This window comes from Oratosquilla oratoria, chromosome 13, assembly GCF_046742065.1.
Source record: "Oratosquilla oratoria isolate Oo_2021 chromosome 13, ASM4674206v1, whole genome shotgun sequence".
Classification (NCBI taxonomy): Eukaryota; Metazoa; Arthropoda; class Malacostraca; order Stomatopoda; family Squillidae; genus Oratosquilla; species Oratosquilla oratoria.
Window position 1 is genome coordinate 605,527 of NC_134789.1, and position 16,599 is coordinate 622,125.

Sequence of the window (16,599 nt, forward strand, 5' to 3'; positions counted from 1 at the left end):
TCCTAAACATTGCATTTGCTATCATCAACTCTCTTTCAAGACACATCTACACCATCAATTCTCCACTACGATTTTTACCTGGAACTCCATACTTTCCAATCACTCCGTCTATTGGTTCCTTTCCTACCCTAGCATTAAGGTCTCCAAATACAACTACATTGACATTTCTCCCAAATCTCTCTATGCATTCCTTTATATCTAAAAAAAAAAAAAAAAAAAAAACTCCCTTTCTTCTACGCTCTTCTCACTACCAGTTCCATACGCACTTACAAAAACCCACATCTCCTTTCCCAGCTTCACCTTCATCCACATCAACCTTGATGAAACCTCCTTCCACTCCACTACCCACTTACTTATCTCTTCACTTACTAGTATAGCCACCCCTTCTCTCCCTCGTCCCCTCTTCACTCCTGAGTACCTCCCAACTACACTCCCAAACACACAGTTGCCCTTTCCTTTCATTTTAGTTTCACCCAAAGCCAGCACATCCACCTTTCTTCTCACAAACATACTACCTATCTCTTCCGTTTTACTCTCATCTGTACCACGTCCACGCGCATTAAAAGACCCAAACCTTAGAGTACTTGTTGGAAAACTCCCAGACCCTCTTATGCCTTTACTTTTTTTTTTAGGAATGTCCCCTTTTGGGGCCACAGGTAGTAGGACTCCTAATCCCACACCCCGTCCCGTTTTTTTTGTCGCCTTTTACGACTCAAGTGGAAAGACTTGGTGGTAGCATTTTCTTCCCCCACCACAGGGTCGGGGAAAAAAGGAAATGAATAATCAGAGAAATGGTACAGGACAGTAACAAGGGGTTGGGGGACAGCATAACGGAGGGACAGTCGTAGTATAAAAGTGTCATAATTTCTCTATGAACAGAGTTTTCCTCTATCATAGACAAAATGATGTGTGGCTCTGGTCCGTAGGGGCGCCCCATATAGACCCTAAAGTATCAACTGCATGCTACTTTGCCACAATAACATGCAGCCAATGCCCCAGACGGGGTTATTATTATCAATTATTATAATAATTATTATTATAAGCCGTTTCGCGTGCCGAACACAATTTTTGGCGTGCCACAAGTACCACATGTGCAAAATGATGCTCACACATGTTGTAGGCTAACGGTTTCTTTTATCTTCTCTGTGATCTCTGCATTCACATGCGCTGGGACAAGTACACAGAGGTGATTCAATCATGATATTTCTAAATAGACCATTGTGTTAATTGATGTTGGAATATTAGTGTCGCAAACAAGTACGCACTTCTGAATTTTGTAAAGAAATATGAGCACCTGTTCCTGAAGAAAAGTTGCTGTGCATTATTTCATGTTCTGCCTAGGTCAACCATAATTGGTGAAATAGTACAGATTAGACAGCCTCTTCTACATATATTTTTCTTGAATGAAATAATGATGAATATAAAATAAAAAATAAAGATGAATAGCAATCAAAGTAAATCACGATCGATGACAGAAACATAATTCATAAATTTGTATTATCACAATGCACACAAATATCGTAATATTATAGTATTGTTTCTAGGATAAAAAATAACAGAAAAAATATTTGCTCTATTGTATCAAGTTTGAAAATAAAATTATTGGAAAATATTTACCAGTATGTTCCTAGCTTCAGTTGCACGTGTTTAACAATAAACATGGCTGAGAACGGTGAGGATTGGCGGTTATTTATTACTATGTTTTAGACGAGACTAAGAATTTTGTTTTATTTTTACAATGCTATTGTATTTGATATAACATATTCTTAATAGTTAGAAGTGATTTTATTCAATTTACAATGTAAATTTTGAAAGTGCTTCAAAATCGTAAGCGTCGTTTGTATTTTCCAGTTGTGTGTGATTACAGTATTTTACATGTATACTTCGTTAAGGATTAATTTTGTGATGATATTTTTATTATATGCTGAATCTATATACATTATATAGTATTGCTCGTATTACACCAGAAGGAGGCATGTCTGAATATAGGAGAGCTTTTCAGATGTTAGCTGAGGATCCCAGTCGTATAGGTAACCTGTCTCGAATGCATTGCTGAAGTGGCATTAAGATTAAAAACGTCTTTTTATTGCACAGGTTATTTGCTTGAACTATTATTGTCGCACTATTTAATCAGGAAATTGACAATAAATGATAATTGTTAGGCATATTATTGTTGGAAGAAATCGTGTTCAGGTACCGGTAGGGGGTAAGGTCTAAGCCTAAGGACAGAGATGTTTTGATGAATTTATCCAAAGCCCGTGTGTCTTGTTGCTATTATTTTTATCATAATTATTTATTTTTTATTGCATTTCACATATCGTTTTAAAAAGTTGAAATCTATAAATTGTTTTCTAAACTAAGTGATAATAGTGATATAACTTAGTAGTAGGTAGGTTTTTACTTATAACATGAAGGACATATATATGATATTGATATTCCATGATTACCTCAAAGTCAAACAAATGAAACCTCTACATATGACTGTGTAGGGATACTGTGTGTCAGGAAGGTGTGGATGCCATGGTTGTCGTCCATGGAGTATGCATGCATTAGTTAGTGGTTCTTTCTGTTCACTAATGAAATGTGATCCCAAGTACTTTTCATGCTAAATAGAGGAAAAGAAAGATTTGATTTACCTTGGGTTGAATACATTAGGGATTGTAGGTAATGATTTTGTTGTGTTTAACATGGGAGGATTGGTGGAGCTGTCCAGCAATGTGATTTGCTCCTTCCCATGCCAAACAACGGTAGATAAACACAAGTATACCCATCATCCTTTGGGGGGAAGTTTGTTTTCCCACAGGTTTTTTGAGATGATTTGGAATGAAACCAATACACATTCGTATTGGAAATTGTTCTTTTTCATATTTGCACCCTTCATACTGTACTCTAGGAATTGGGTGAAATATTTGGAAATTAAGGTGTAGGTTGAGTGATAATGGCAAAAATGAGTGATTTCTGATATGAACAAACAATAGATTCTTGTTAATGATCCAACCTAACTAAGCCCAACCAGACTGGTATGTTCTTTTACCATCCTCAACTGCTGATCAATGATGAATTTGTTATCACTTAGGTTCCTGATCCTTTCATCATATGTTTACTCTCAACAAACCTCATATATTATTGTCAATTCTGTATTTATATATTGTCACTGACATTCCTGATCAAATTACTGGACAACATCCCAGATGAGCCTCCAATCCCACATGGCCCAACCTTATGAGAAGTAGCAATAAACTCGATTGCAGACCAGTTCAAATACTTGAGGCTTGGGCAGAGATGTGGGAGCGGTGTGTCCCTAAACTGGCCATGGTGTTAACATCAAAATCTACCTACAAGCCCATATATTTATCACTGAGACATCACATATATACTTACATATACCAAAGGCTTTTTCCCCCTTACAAGGGAGGTAGCCAAACAACAAAGGCATAGAAACCATTCCCACCCATTCCATCCCCTACATACTCCACTCCCCTCTTCCCTCCCATCTTGGCACCTCCTGGATGATGGGTCATCCCTGCATCTTGTCTACTACCCTGGGTCAGAACCAGTGCTGCAAGACACAGCACATCCAAGGCAAGGCCGCTTCATTAAATCGGCGACCCCCCCCTCTCCATCCCCTTATGTAGTAAAGGAGAAGACGGGGAGAAATCCCTTTGGTTGCATCAATTTATTTCTCATACATACTACCTCACCCTCCATCCCCTACCCACTCCCCCTCATGCATCACAGCATCATCTATAACAACCATTCTCCATTCACCCCTATCTTCTGTCCTCTCCTGTCCTTCCTAAACAGACATTCCCCTCTTTCCCAATACCCCTTTTACCCCATCCATTCATCTCATCCTAGGTCAACCCCTCATGTTCACTCCTTCCACCTCTACCTTCCACACCTTTTACTAATCTTTCTTCACTTATTCTTTCCATGTGTCCAAACCATCCCAATACTTTTTCATTCACCCTATCTCCATATCTCCCCTATCTCCCAAAACCCTTTCCACCTGTTCTCCTCCTCACCTCATTTCTCACTCAATGCAGCCTAGTAACCCCTATCATACTTCTCCCTAAAATAATCTGCCTACCTTCCTCTCACTGCCCTTCCATTATCATTTATTCATTTGCACCTTTTATCTTTTCTCCTGTACTTGATTCACCTCTTTCTTTCATAATTTCTTTCCAATTTTTTTTTTTTTATTTCAATATTTTCTGTCATACTCTTACCCCATTTCACATCTGTTCTCCTCGTTGCCTCCTTTATCTTATGTTTTACTTCTCTTTACTTTGTACCTCTCATAAGATTCCCTCATCCTAATTTGTAACCAATCTATGAAAGCCTGCTTCTTCTCTTCTACACCCTTCTTTGCTTCCTCATTCCACCTCTCACTACCCTTCCTTCTATATCCTCCTTGTTCCGCACACCATCTTAGTACACCTTATGGCTCCCTCCTTGAACCATCCCCATTCCTCCTCCACCCCTATTTCTACTCTATCCTTCACTCCCTCCCACTCTTCTCTCAGCTTCTTCTATTCCTTTACAAATGATTACAAAGGCGGAGCATGCCGACAGGAGACCTTTTGGTCCATATCTAGGTTGGATGAAAAAAAAATCATAATGATAAATAAATTAATAAATTAATAAAAACTTTAATAATGTAAATAATAAATAAATGCATAGGTATAGTTCAATGATAAACAAACAGGTAAATAGTACATACATATATCAAAGGCTTTTTCCCCCTTACAAAGGAGGTAGCCAAAAAACAAAGGCATAAAAACCATCCCCACTCATTCCATCCCTAATACACTCCACTCCCCACCTCCCTCATATCTTTGCACCTCCTGGATGACGGGTCATCCCTGCATCTTGTCCACTGCGCTGTGTCAGAAGCAGTGTTGCAAGACACAGCACATCCATAGCAAGGCCACTTCATTAAATTGGAGATGACTGGGAGAGATCCCTTCGGGCTGTCAAATTTTTCTCACACATACTACCTCACCCCCCATCCCCCCATCCATTCCATCTCATGCATCACAACATCATCCATATACTACCATTTTCCATTCACCCCTGTCTTCTGCCCTCTTCCATCCTTCCTCAACAGACATTCCCCTCTCCTCCAAAGCCCCTTTCACCCCATCCATCCATCTCATCCTAGGTCGCTCCCTCATGTTCACTCCCTCCACATCTGCCTTCCATACCTCTTTTACTAGTCTTTCTTCACTCATTCTTTCCATGATGATGTTAAATGATAAACAAACAAGTAAATACTAAATAACAATAAATGGACATAACTAATAATAAATGAGAATAAAACAAATTATAATAGGCAAAGGGACAAATGATAACAAAAATAAAAAAATTATATAGAATAAATGATAGTCATTACAGCATCTTGCTTAGGTGCTTATCTAAATGATTCTTAAAGCTTTGCACTGAATTACATTGCACTTCCTCTACGGGAAGTTTATTCCATTCTTTAACTACATGGTTGGCAAAGTTGTCTCTACCCACTTCCAAATAAAATCCATTTCCAGACAGTTTGAGACCATTGTTTCTTGTCTGATTCTCGTGTGAAAATTTTTGTCACTTTTGATGTCAATTCCCTTTAGAATCTTAAAGACCTGTATCAAGGCTCCTTGAGTCTACGCTTTTTTAGGGAAAACAGATACATTTGTTTTAGTCGATTTTCATATGATTTATTTTTGGTATTTGGAATCAGTTTTGTGGCTCACTGTTGGACTTTTTCCAATGTGTCAATGTCTTTAATGAGATTTGATGAACATAGAGAAACACCATATTCCTTCTCCTTTTTCTCCTTTAAGCAGTGTGTATGAGCTTGGTAGTGAGAAGAGCGTAGAGGAAAGGGAGGCTTTTTGGGTAGATACAAATGAGTGCATAGAGGGATTAGGGAGAAATGTCAATGTAGTTGTATTGGGAGACCTTAATGCTAGGGTAGGAAAGGAACCAATAGACGGAGTGATTGGGAAGTATGGAGTTCCAGGTAAAAATTGTAGTGGAGAATTGATGGTGGAGATGTGTCCTGAAAGAGAGTTGATGATAGCAAATACAGTGTTTAGGAAGAAAGTCAAACATAAGTACACATGGGAGAGGGTGGTGGATGGAAGGGTGGCAGATAGAGCATTAATGGACTATAAAGTGGTGACCAGGAGAGAGTGGGGGAATATCAGATCATTATCTGATGGAAGGTAAGTTGAGAGTGGAGAAAGAGGAAAAGGGCAGAAGGTAGGGAAGTACTTATAGTGAACTGCGTAAATGAGAAAAAAAGGAGAATGAGTATAAGAAGCTGAGAGAGGAGTGGGAGGGAGTGAAGGTTAGAGTAGAACTAGGAGTGGAGGAATGGGGATGGTTCAAGGAGGGAGTCACAAGGTGTGCAAAGATGGTGTGTGGAACAAGGAGGGCGGGAGGAAATAGAAAGGAAGGGTAGTGAGTGGTGGGATGAGGAAGCAAAGATTGGTGTAGAAGGGAAGAAACAGGCATTCATAGATTGGCTACAAATTAGGACAAGGGAATCTTATGAGAGGTACAAAGTAAAGAGAAGGGAAGTTAAGTATAAGATAAAGGAAGCAAAGAGGAGAGTAGATGTGAAATGGGGTAAGAGTATGACAAAATTTTTAAAGTAATAAAAAGATGTTTTGGAAAGAAATTAAAAGAGGAAGAGGAGACGAATCAAGTAGAGAAGAAAAGGTAATAGGTGCAGATGAGAGATGATAATGGAAGAGAAGGCAGTGAGAGGAAGGTGGGCAGATTATTTTAGGGAGTTGCTAAATGTGAAGGAGGAAAGGGAGGGAAAGGTAGTTGCAGTGGGAAGCACTAAGAAAATGAGTGAGGAAAATGGAGGAGAAATAGGGAAAGATGAAGTGAAAGCAGCTGTTAAGATGAGGAGAGCAGGTAAGGCACCTGGTCTGGATGGATGCCATACAGAATGTCTGAAGAAAGGAGGTACAGTTATGGTGGACTGGCTGGTGAGGTTATTTAATGTTTGTTTAAGAGAGGGTAGAGTGCTGGAGGACTGGAGAAGTGCCTGTATAGTTCCGCTTTAAAAGGGAAAGAGGTACAAGTGAGTGTAGTTTCAGAGGGATCAGCTTGTTGAGTGTAGTTGGGAAGGCTTATGGGAGGATCTTGATTGATAGGATTAGGAGAGGAATAGAGGGAGTAATCGATGAGGAACAGTGTGGTTTTAGGACAGGTAGGGGATATGTAGATCAGATTTTTGTGGTAAGACAGATATGTGAGAAAGCTATAGGAAAAGGTAAGTGTTTTTTGGGCTTTCATGGAACAGGAAAAGGCTTACGACAGGGTAGACAGGAAGGCACTGTGGGAGGTATTGCAGATATACGGGATAGGAGGAAAGCTGTTAAGAGCAGTCAAGAGTTTTTATGAAAGTAGAGCTTGTGTTAGGATTAGAAATGGAGAGAGTGAATGGTTTGAAGTAAAGGTGGGACTTCATCAGGGATGTGTTATGTCGCCCTGGCTGTTCAATTTATACATGGATGGGGTGGTACGAGAGGTGAATGCAAGGGTAGTGAGGAGAACGGGTGGAAAGGGAGCTGGGAGATAGGGTTGATGAAAGAGTATTAGGATGGTTTGGACACATGGAAAGAATAAGTGAAGAGAGACTAGTAAAAGAGGTGTGGAAGGAGTGAATATGAGGGGGGTGTCCTAGGATGAGATGGATGGATGGAGTGAAAGGGACATTACAAAAGAGAGGAATGTCTGTTGAGGAAGGACGGGAGAGGACAGAAGATAGGGGTGAATGGAGAGGGTTTGTGTATAGATGATGCTGTGATGCATGAGGGGGTGTGGGTGGGGGGGGGTGAGGAAGTATGCATGAGAAAAAATTTGATGCAGCCCGAAGGGATTTCTCCCTGTCTTCTCCTTTTCTGCATGAGGGGACGGACGGAGGGGTGGGTTGCCGAATTTATGAAGCGGCCTTGCTGTGTCTTGTGACACTGCTTCTGACCCAGGGCAGTGGACAGGATGCAGGGATGACCTGTCATCCAGGTGCCAAGAAAAGAGGGAAGGTGGATGGGAGTGGTTTCTATGCCTTTTTCTTTTTGGCTACCCCCTGTGTAAGGGGGAAAAGGCCTTTGGTATATGTATGTATGTTCTAAGACATTTGGGAACATACACCTGGATATACGTATATAACTCCATACATATTCTCATACATTCTATAATTATAATGTGAATAGAAGTGTTTTACATTGTACAGTCTCATAGAGAAAATGATAATTTTTTATATACAATATAAATAAGTTTATGATATTCACACTAGGGCATTATGGGGGCTGTGGGTTTTCTGCTGTTAAATTCAAGGCAGCAATTGATTCATCAACCCAGCCAAAAAAAATTCTATTATGAAAACCACATATTTGTGGAAGGATTTTATTTAAAAATGTGTGTAATTAGTGAGGTGAATTGATCTAGAATAATAAAAATGATGAAGCATGTGGTAAACTTCTGCTGAAATACTACTTTCACACTACTGATGTATAGTAGTAATTTAAAATGTTTGTAAATGGATATGTACCATCATATCTGCATAGAGCCCCAGAAACTAGTGGTTTATGTAGGAGTGTCATATTGGACAATGTGTTGGAAAAAAGTGACATACAACTATTATATGTTTGTCCAGTTTACCATGTGGTACCATTTGAGGTGATTGTAAGTGATGTAAAGATCTGTGTGTACCACAAGAGTAGAGGAAGCCATCATCACAAAATACTTTATTTACAGGAGGGGAAGTAGACACCATGGAGGTGAAGAAGTTGAAGAAGAAATCCAAAAAGGAAAAAAGCTTGGGAGAGATTCACATGGAGACCAGTTTCTCAATTGAACCAAGCTCAGCACCAGCAAAACCCATTGATACCTCACAGTGGCCTTTACTACTGAAGGTGAGTTAATATAATGCATAGAAGGCAAAATATAGAGGGTGAATGCAGCCTGAATGGATATTCATATTATCTCTTCTATAGATTTAAGAAGGAAATAGGTAAGAACTGGTTTACCAATATCATGGTGAACAAATGGAATAGACTTAGTAACCATGTAGTTAGCGCTGAAACTATTGATTGTTTTAAGAGAAGATTAGATAACTATGGATGGGGATGATAGGTGGTAATGGACACAGAACTGCTTAGTGTAGGCCTTGGTCTCTTGCAGTCACCTTCATTTTTATGTTCTGATAAAGAAAAGAGAAGTAAAGCACAAGGTTAAGGAGGCAAAGAGGAGAGCAGATGTGAAATGGGGTAAGAGTATGATGGAAAATTGTGAAAGTAATAAAAAGATGTTTTGGAAAGAAATTAAGAGGAAGAGGAGGCGAATCAAGTAGAGAAGAAAAGGTAAAATGTACAGATGGAGAGATGATAATGGAAGAGAAGGCAATAAGGGGAAGATGGGCAGAATATTTTAGGGAGTTGCTAAATGTGAAGGAGGATAGGGAGGGAAAGATAGTTGCAGTGGGAAATGCTAAGAAAATGAGAGTGATAAGTGAGGGAAATGGAGGACAAATAAGGAAGGATGAAGTGAAGGCAGTTGTTAACCCCTTCCATACGGTGCCGCACACGTAGGCGTCATGGGGAGCGAGTGTATTCGCGAGGCTGCCATATCGGCGTCTTGATTATATTTATTGTAGTCGCCCCTCCATAATGACATTCTTTCTAATTCTTTTGTAATCGCATTTTCTATGGTTATCAAAATTCATGGGTGAAGAGAGAACGATCGATATAAGCGGTGACTATATTTTATGATGCGAGTATTATTACGACACGTCGTACGGCTGGCATTGGCTGCTGCCACCGAGATCCAAGTCCATGACGCCTACGTGTGCGGCACCGTATGGAAGGGGTTAAGATGATGAGAGCAGGTAAGGCACCTGGTCTGGATGGATGCCATGCAGAATGTCTAAAAAAAAAATGAGGTACAGTGAGGGTGGACTGGTTGGTGAGGTTATTTAATGTTTGTTTAAGAGAGGGTAGAGTGCTAGAGGACTGGAGGAGTGCCTGTATAGTTCCACTGTACAAGGGAAAGGGGGACAAGTGTGAGTATAGTAGTTTCAGAGGGATTATCTTGTTAAGTGTAGTTGGGAAGGCTTATGGGAGGATCTTGATTGAGAGGATTAGGAGAGGAATAGAGGGAGTAATTGGTGATGAACAGTGTGGATTCAGGATGGGTAGATGTTGTGTAGATCGGATTTTTGTGGAAAGACAGATATGTGAGAAAGCTATAGGAAAAGGTAAGGATGTTTTTTTGGGCTTTTATGGATCTGGAAAAGGCTAACGACATGGTAGACAGGAAGGCACTGTGGGAGGTTTTGCGGATGTATGGGATAGAAGGAAAGCTTCTAGGAGCTGTCAAGAGTTTTTACAAGAGTAGTAGAGTATGTGTCAGGATTAGAAATGGAGAGAGTGAGTGGTTCGAGGTAAAGGTGGGACTTCGTCAGGGATGCGTTATGTCGCCCTGGCTGTTCAACTTATACATGGATGGGGTGGTGCAAGAGGTAAATGCAAGGGTGGTGGGTCAGGGATTGGAGATGGTTAAAGAAAATGGAGAAAAGTGGGAGGTGAGCCAGCTGTTGTTTGCTGATGACACTGCGCTTGTGGCAGGATCGGAGGAGGGATTGAGGAAGTTGGTGACAGAGTTTGGGAGAGTGTGTGAAAGAAGAAAGCTGAAGATAAATGTGGGTAAAAGTAAGGTGATGAGATGTCCAAGGGGTGAAAGTGGCAGCAGACTGGAAGTGAGCGTTAAGGGAGATCGACTGGAGGAAGTGGATAGTTTCAGATACTTGGGTGCAAATGTGGCAGGAAAAGGTGGAGTGAAGGTGGAGGTAGAATGTAGATTGAGAGAAGCAAGTAAATGCCTTGGTGGATTAAAAAGTGTAATGAGGAATAGACATTTGGGAATGGATGCTAAGAGGAGATTGAATGGAGTGATTGTGCCATCAGCACTGTATGGGGCAGAAACATGGAACATAAGAGAGGAAGAGAGGAGTTTGAATGTGTTTGAGATGAGGTGTGTGAGAAGTATGATGGGGATTACTAGGCTAGATAGAGTGAGAAATGAGGAGGTAAGAAGAACATGGGTGGAAAGGGAGTTGGGAGATAGGGTGGTTGAAAGAGTATTAGGATGGTTTGGACACGTGGAAAGAATGAGTGAAGAAAGACTAGTAAAAGGTATGGAAGGTAGATGTGGAGGGAGTGAACATGTGGGGCCGTCCTAGGACGAGATGGATGGATGGGGTGAAGGGGGCTTTGGGGAAGAGGGGAATGTCTGTTGAGGAAGGACGGGAGAGGACAGAAGATAGGGGTGAATGGAGAATGGTTGTATATGGATGATGTGATGCATGAGGGGAATGGGGGGTGAGGTAGTATGTGTGAGCAAAATTTGATGCAGCCCGAGGGGATTTCTCCCAGTCTTCTCCTTTTATGCATGGGGGGATGGAGAGGGGGTGTCGCTGATTTAATGAAGCGTCCTTGCTGTGGATGTGCTGTGCCTAGCGACACTGCCACTGACCCAGGGCAGTCGACAAGGTGCAGGGATGACCCGTCATCCAGGAGGTGCAGATAAGAGGGAGTGGAATGTAAGGGAGGGCTGATGGGGGAGGTTCCAAAAATGAAATTGGGCTTGTGGCAACACGCTTCCACTGCTGTAGTCTCTCCTGAATGCATATAGCTTTATTGTAAATAAAATTTGTAATCTTGGTAAAATCATTATTGTACGTCTATAATCAAATCATATATTGTAAATATTGTACCACATTCAAGGATGGCTATTGTATTGTGGAATCTATTTGTACATAACATTATTTGCATACTTTATACAGAACTTTAATGTATTCATCGTGTATTATTTATGTCATGGGGGACAGGCAAACCATAAAACAAGTCCTGAAGAAAATTAAGCTTTCATTAATACTTCTCTTGGGACGATACCCTTCCACCATAATGTGGTAACAGACCATATTAGGCTAAACCACCTGTGGTTGTTAAGCCTTGTTGTGGAAGTATTGTCTTGTTTCATTGCCTTTGACCTTAGCTGTGTGGGAGTGGACAGCTATATAGTGGAGATGGGCAATTTTTTTCTTTTTTTTTTTTCTTTTTTATATATATAGATGTGTGGGGGTGTTCTTTGACTTAGCCAGCATCCTTATAACAGGGAGAAGACTTTTGGTATATATGTAAATTATCTTTTTTCTTTCATTCCATAACCTTACCAGGATATAATTATTGAAGTTGTAGAGATACTGTTGAATAGTGAGTCATTTTGGTTTGATAAAACTTGTTAATTTTTTTCCCACAGAACTTCGATAAACTAAATGTTCGCACAAACCACTACACTCCCCTCCCCTTCGGCTGTTCACCACTGAAGCGAACAATGGATGAGTATGTTAAATGTGGATTTATTAACCTTGACAAACCAGCTAACCCATCATCCCATGAGGTTGTGGCTTGGATTAAGCGTATTCTCAAGGTACAGAAGACTGGACATTCCGGCACACTTGATCCTAAAGTTACTGGTAAGTTATGTTATTGTGCATTTGTATGTCTCATTGTAATGAGAAAGTTATGAATGAGTCTTATTTTTCTGGGAATTATATATGATGGTTGTGATGGTGGTACAGTTGCACTTGCGATGAATGAATGGGGATTTCAGTATAACCTAAGAATGGTTGATCTTTTTTATTTATTTTTTTATTTATTTTCTCCCATTTTTTCCTTGTGAAAAGAATCAAGTTCACCAGTGTAGTGTATCTACAGAAAATTTACATAAGTATATTTGTATTGAGGAAATGTGGGGTAACATAATTTATCTGTACAATAGGATTTCACAAGTACAGTTTAACTAAATGGAAATTTTTGAGTACCGAAATTAGGATAGATAAAAGAGTAACATTTTGGGGGGGAGGTGGAAGTACACACATTGACAAAAAGAAACAATTAGGAAATGATGAAAAAGTGCACATTTAACACAATTTCAGAAATTGGCCTGAATAAACTGTTCAGCAGTATCAGAAGATTTGTACCAAGTTGCTGTGAATGGAATTTACAGTTTACACACCTGTGAGAGGATAACTTCCTTAGATTACTGATCTCTTGGTTGGACTTTTTGGAGGTGAGGTGGCTTGGAGGACTTGATCTCCAAGGGGGTGGAGTTGAGGCTCTAGTTTCCTCCCACCTGGAGAGCAGTGTCACCACCAGCAGGCAACCCCTACTGACACTTGAATTGTAATAATAATGATGATGACATTTTTTAAATTGCCTTTTAACTAAAGGTAGTGGCTTCGGTACAAGAAGCCAAATGTGAAACCAAGGAACCATAGAGGCAAAGAAAAGCGGATTACTTGAGGGTGACAGGTTTTTAACCTGTGTATACCTGACAGAAGATGTCCCCACAGTTGTGTACTGTGATTATACAATGGTGGGAAGCAAAATTAATGAAGTACCACTGATGAATAAAGGGTTGTGGTTAGATAGACTTAGCAGTGTCACTGATGAGGGAATAACCTTGCAATCGAATAAAGTTGTCGAATGATAGCAAGGGTTGGAAATACTGCCACTATTCAATAATGGTGTGATTAATGCAAAAGAAACTAGTTTGAGAGTCTTGCATCTTGTTTGCAGGTTGTTTAATTGTCTGCATAGAGCGAGCAACAAGGCTGGTAAAGTCCCAGCAAGGCGCTGGCAAGGAATATGTATGTATTTTCCGGTTACATGAGCAAGTGGACAATGTGCTAAAGATCACACAGGTAGGATTGTGAATATACTTGGCAAGGTTGAAGTCATTTATTTGAATACTTTAAAGTGAACAAGTCTTTAAATATGGTATAGATTTCATCTAGAAATATGTGGAAATAGCTTGCTAAATGATGCATGGACAAATATGTGACACAGTTCAGCTTTAGTATTTGATATGATAGTACTTTAGCAGTATGCATTTATGCCTCTTAATTAATTGATTTACTTTTTATATTGTAAAAGGTCTTGCCAAAGGGTCTCATCTCCAACACAAGGGGAAAGCCCTTTCCTATATGTGTCTCTATATGCATGTTATTCTACAGTTCTTGACATAGGATTGGTCCGCCTCATAGAAAAATATAGAAAGTACACCAACATTGTCAAATAAATGTATCTATACCAATAGTTTCTCCCCCTCATAAGGGAGGTAGCCAAGTCGCTAGTTCCTACTCCCATCTATTCCACTTCCCTCCTACCCTTTCCTCTCTCATCTTAGCTCCTCATGATGATGGGTCATCCTTATATCTTGCCCACTGTCCTGGGTCAGAAGCAGTGTAGCAAGACCGTATATCCACAGCAAAGCCACTTCACTTAATTGGTGCCTCTCCTCATGCAGAAAAAGAGAAGACTGGGAGAAATACCTTTGGGCTGCATCAAAATATTGACACATTGCATAACATTATCATCTATACATAATCACTCCTCTCATCCCTATCTCTTGCCTTCTTCCATGTTCAAAACATTGCCCTCTTGCTCAATGCCCCTTTCACCCCATCCATCCATCCATCTCATCCATGGTTTTCCCATCAAATACACTCCACCTCTGCCTTCCACCCCTCTTTTACTAATCTTTCTTCACTCATTCTTTCTGTGTTCAAACCATCCCAGTACTCTTTCATCAGCCCCGTCATCTTTTCCACTTCTGCTCTCCTCCTCACCTTGTTTCTTCCATCCAACCCCTACCATACTTCAGACATTTCATCTCGAACACTCAAATTTTTCCCCTGCTCTCTTAAATTTTAAGTCTGCCCCATACAAAGCGGTCATAACAATCACCCCCTTCATACAATCTCCTATTTGCATCCATTCCCAGATGCCTATTTCTAATGATACTTTTTAATCCCCTAAGGTATTTACTTCTCTCACTACAATTTACCTCTACCTATACTCCTCCCTTTCCTGCCACATGTGACCTCAAATACCTAAAACTATCTACTTCCTCTAGCCTCTCCTTTAAGATTTACTTCCAACTCACTGCCCTTGTCTTGTAGATCTCATCACCTTGCTTTTACCCACATTTACCTTCAAGTTTCTATTGCATACCTTCCCAAACTCCATTAATCCTCTTCTGACCCTACCATAAGAGCAGTGTTGTCAGCAAACAGCAACTGGCTCACCTCTTTTCTCTATTTACTTTAATACCCATTACCCTTGTATTTATCTCCTGCACCACCCTATCCATGTACATGTTGAACAGCCATGGTGACATGACATCCCTGATGCAGTCCAAACCTTTACCTCAAACCACTTGCTCTCTCCATTTTCAATTCTAACACAAACTCTAGAACGCTTGTAAAAACTTGACTACCCTTAACAGCTTTCCCCCAATCCCATGTATCTGCAAAACCTCTTGCAGTGCCTTCCTGTTTACCCTGTCATAAACCTTTTCCAAATTTATAAAGGCCCAGAAAATATCTTCACCTTTTGCTAAAGCTTTCTCACATATCTGCCTTACCATAAAAATCTGATCCATGCAACCCCTACTTTTCTTAAACCTACACTGTTCTACACCAATTACTCCTGTTTCTCTCTTAATCCTCTCAATTAAAACCCTCCCATAAACCTCCCCAACTATATTCAACTAACTGATCCCTCTGAAACTACTACACTCACACATATCCTCTTTTCACTTGTAAAGCAGAACAATACAGGCACTCTACCTGTAGACACACATTAACCACTTCACTCCGGGCCAAAATCTCGCGGGCAGCTTTAGCTGCCAGACGTACGATGTTGCGTCATAATACTCGCATTATGAAAAATATAGTCACGGCTGTATTGATCGTTTTCTCTTTCACCCGTGAATTTTGATAATAATAGAAAATATGATGAAGCCAGTTTACAGAGTATGGGGGTCACGCAGGTTCGACTACAATAAATATAATCAAGACTCCGACATCAGTATCCTCGCGTACCCACTTGCTCCTTACGACGCCTACGTAGGCGTCACCGTATGGAAGGGGTTAAAGAACTTCACTATCCAGTCCACAATTACTGTACCTTCCTTCTTCAGACACTCCACATGACACCCATCTAATCCAGGTGCTTTATCTGCTTTCATCATTTTAATTAACACTTCCACCTCATCTTTTCTTATTTCTCCTCCATTTTCCTCACCCATCGCTGTTGGATAAATGTTAATAGAAAATATAATGACTTTAGTTATTACACCCACCATTAATATTTAGTGGGACACCCTTTCTTCTTGATAACCTGCAGGCATTTTGGGACAGAAAAGGCAAGATTACAAATTATCTTTGCCAAAGATTCTGCATCTCCTCCAGCTTGGGTACAATTGAGATGTCTTTCATTTGTGAGTCATGTTTCACAATCTCCCATGAGTTTGCAATTGGATTTATGTCTGGGCTATTACCAGGTCAGTCTCTGATATACTCAATCTCACAATCATCCAGTCATTCACTCACTAATTTGGCCTTGTGTGCGGGGGTCCCTTCTTGCTGAAAGATGCTGCCTGTGCATCGTTAACTGCATCAGGAAGATGGTCACAGCACATTTTTAAATATACTGATTCACTATTTGGTATTTAGGAAGCACT

At 40.3% G+C, this 16,599-nt stretch overlaps 1 protein-coding gene across 1 annotated transcript in view; it reads left to right on the forward strand.

The window, feature by feature from the left end:
• Window positions 1–1,516: 1,516 nt before the first annotated feature.
• The window catches only part of Nop60B (dyskerin pseudouridine synthase 1 Nop60B), a 28,803-nt gene continuing 13,720 nt past the window's right edge, over window positions 1,517–16,599 (forward strand). The window contains exons 1-4 of the mRNA XM_076196775.1: window positions 1,517–1,672; window positions 8,767–8,924; window positions 12,328–12,544; window positions 13,650–13,774. Coding sequence (XP_076052890.1) covers window positions 1,660–1,672; window positions 8,767–8,924; window positions 12,328–12,544; window positions 13,650–13,774 — 513 coding nt within the window. The 5' untranslated portion in view covers window positions 1,517–1,659. The remainder of the gene's footprint in view (window positions 1,673–8,766; window positions 8,925–12,327; window positions 12,545–13,649; window positions 13,775–16,599) is intronic.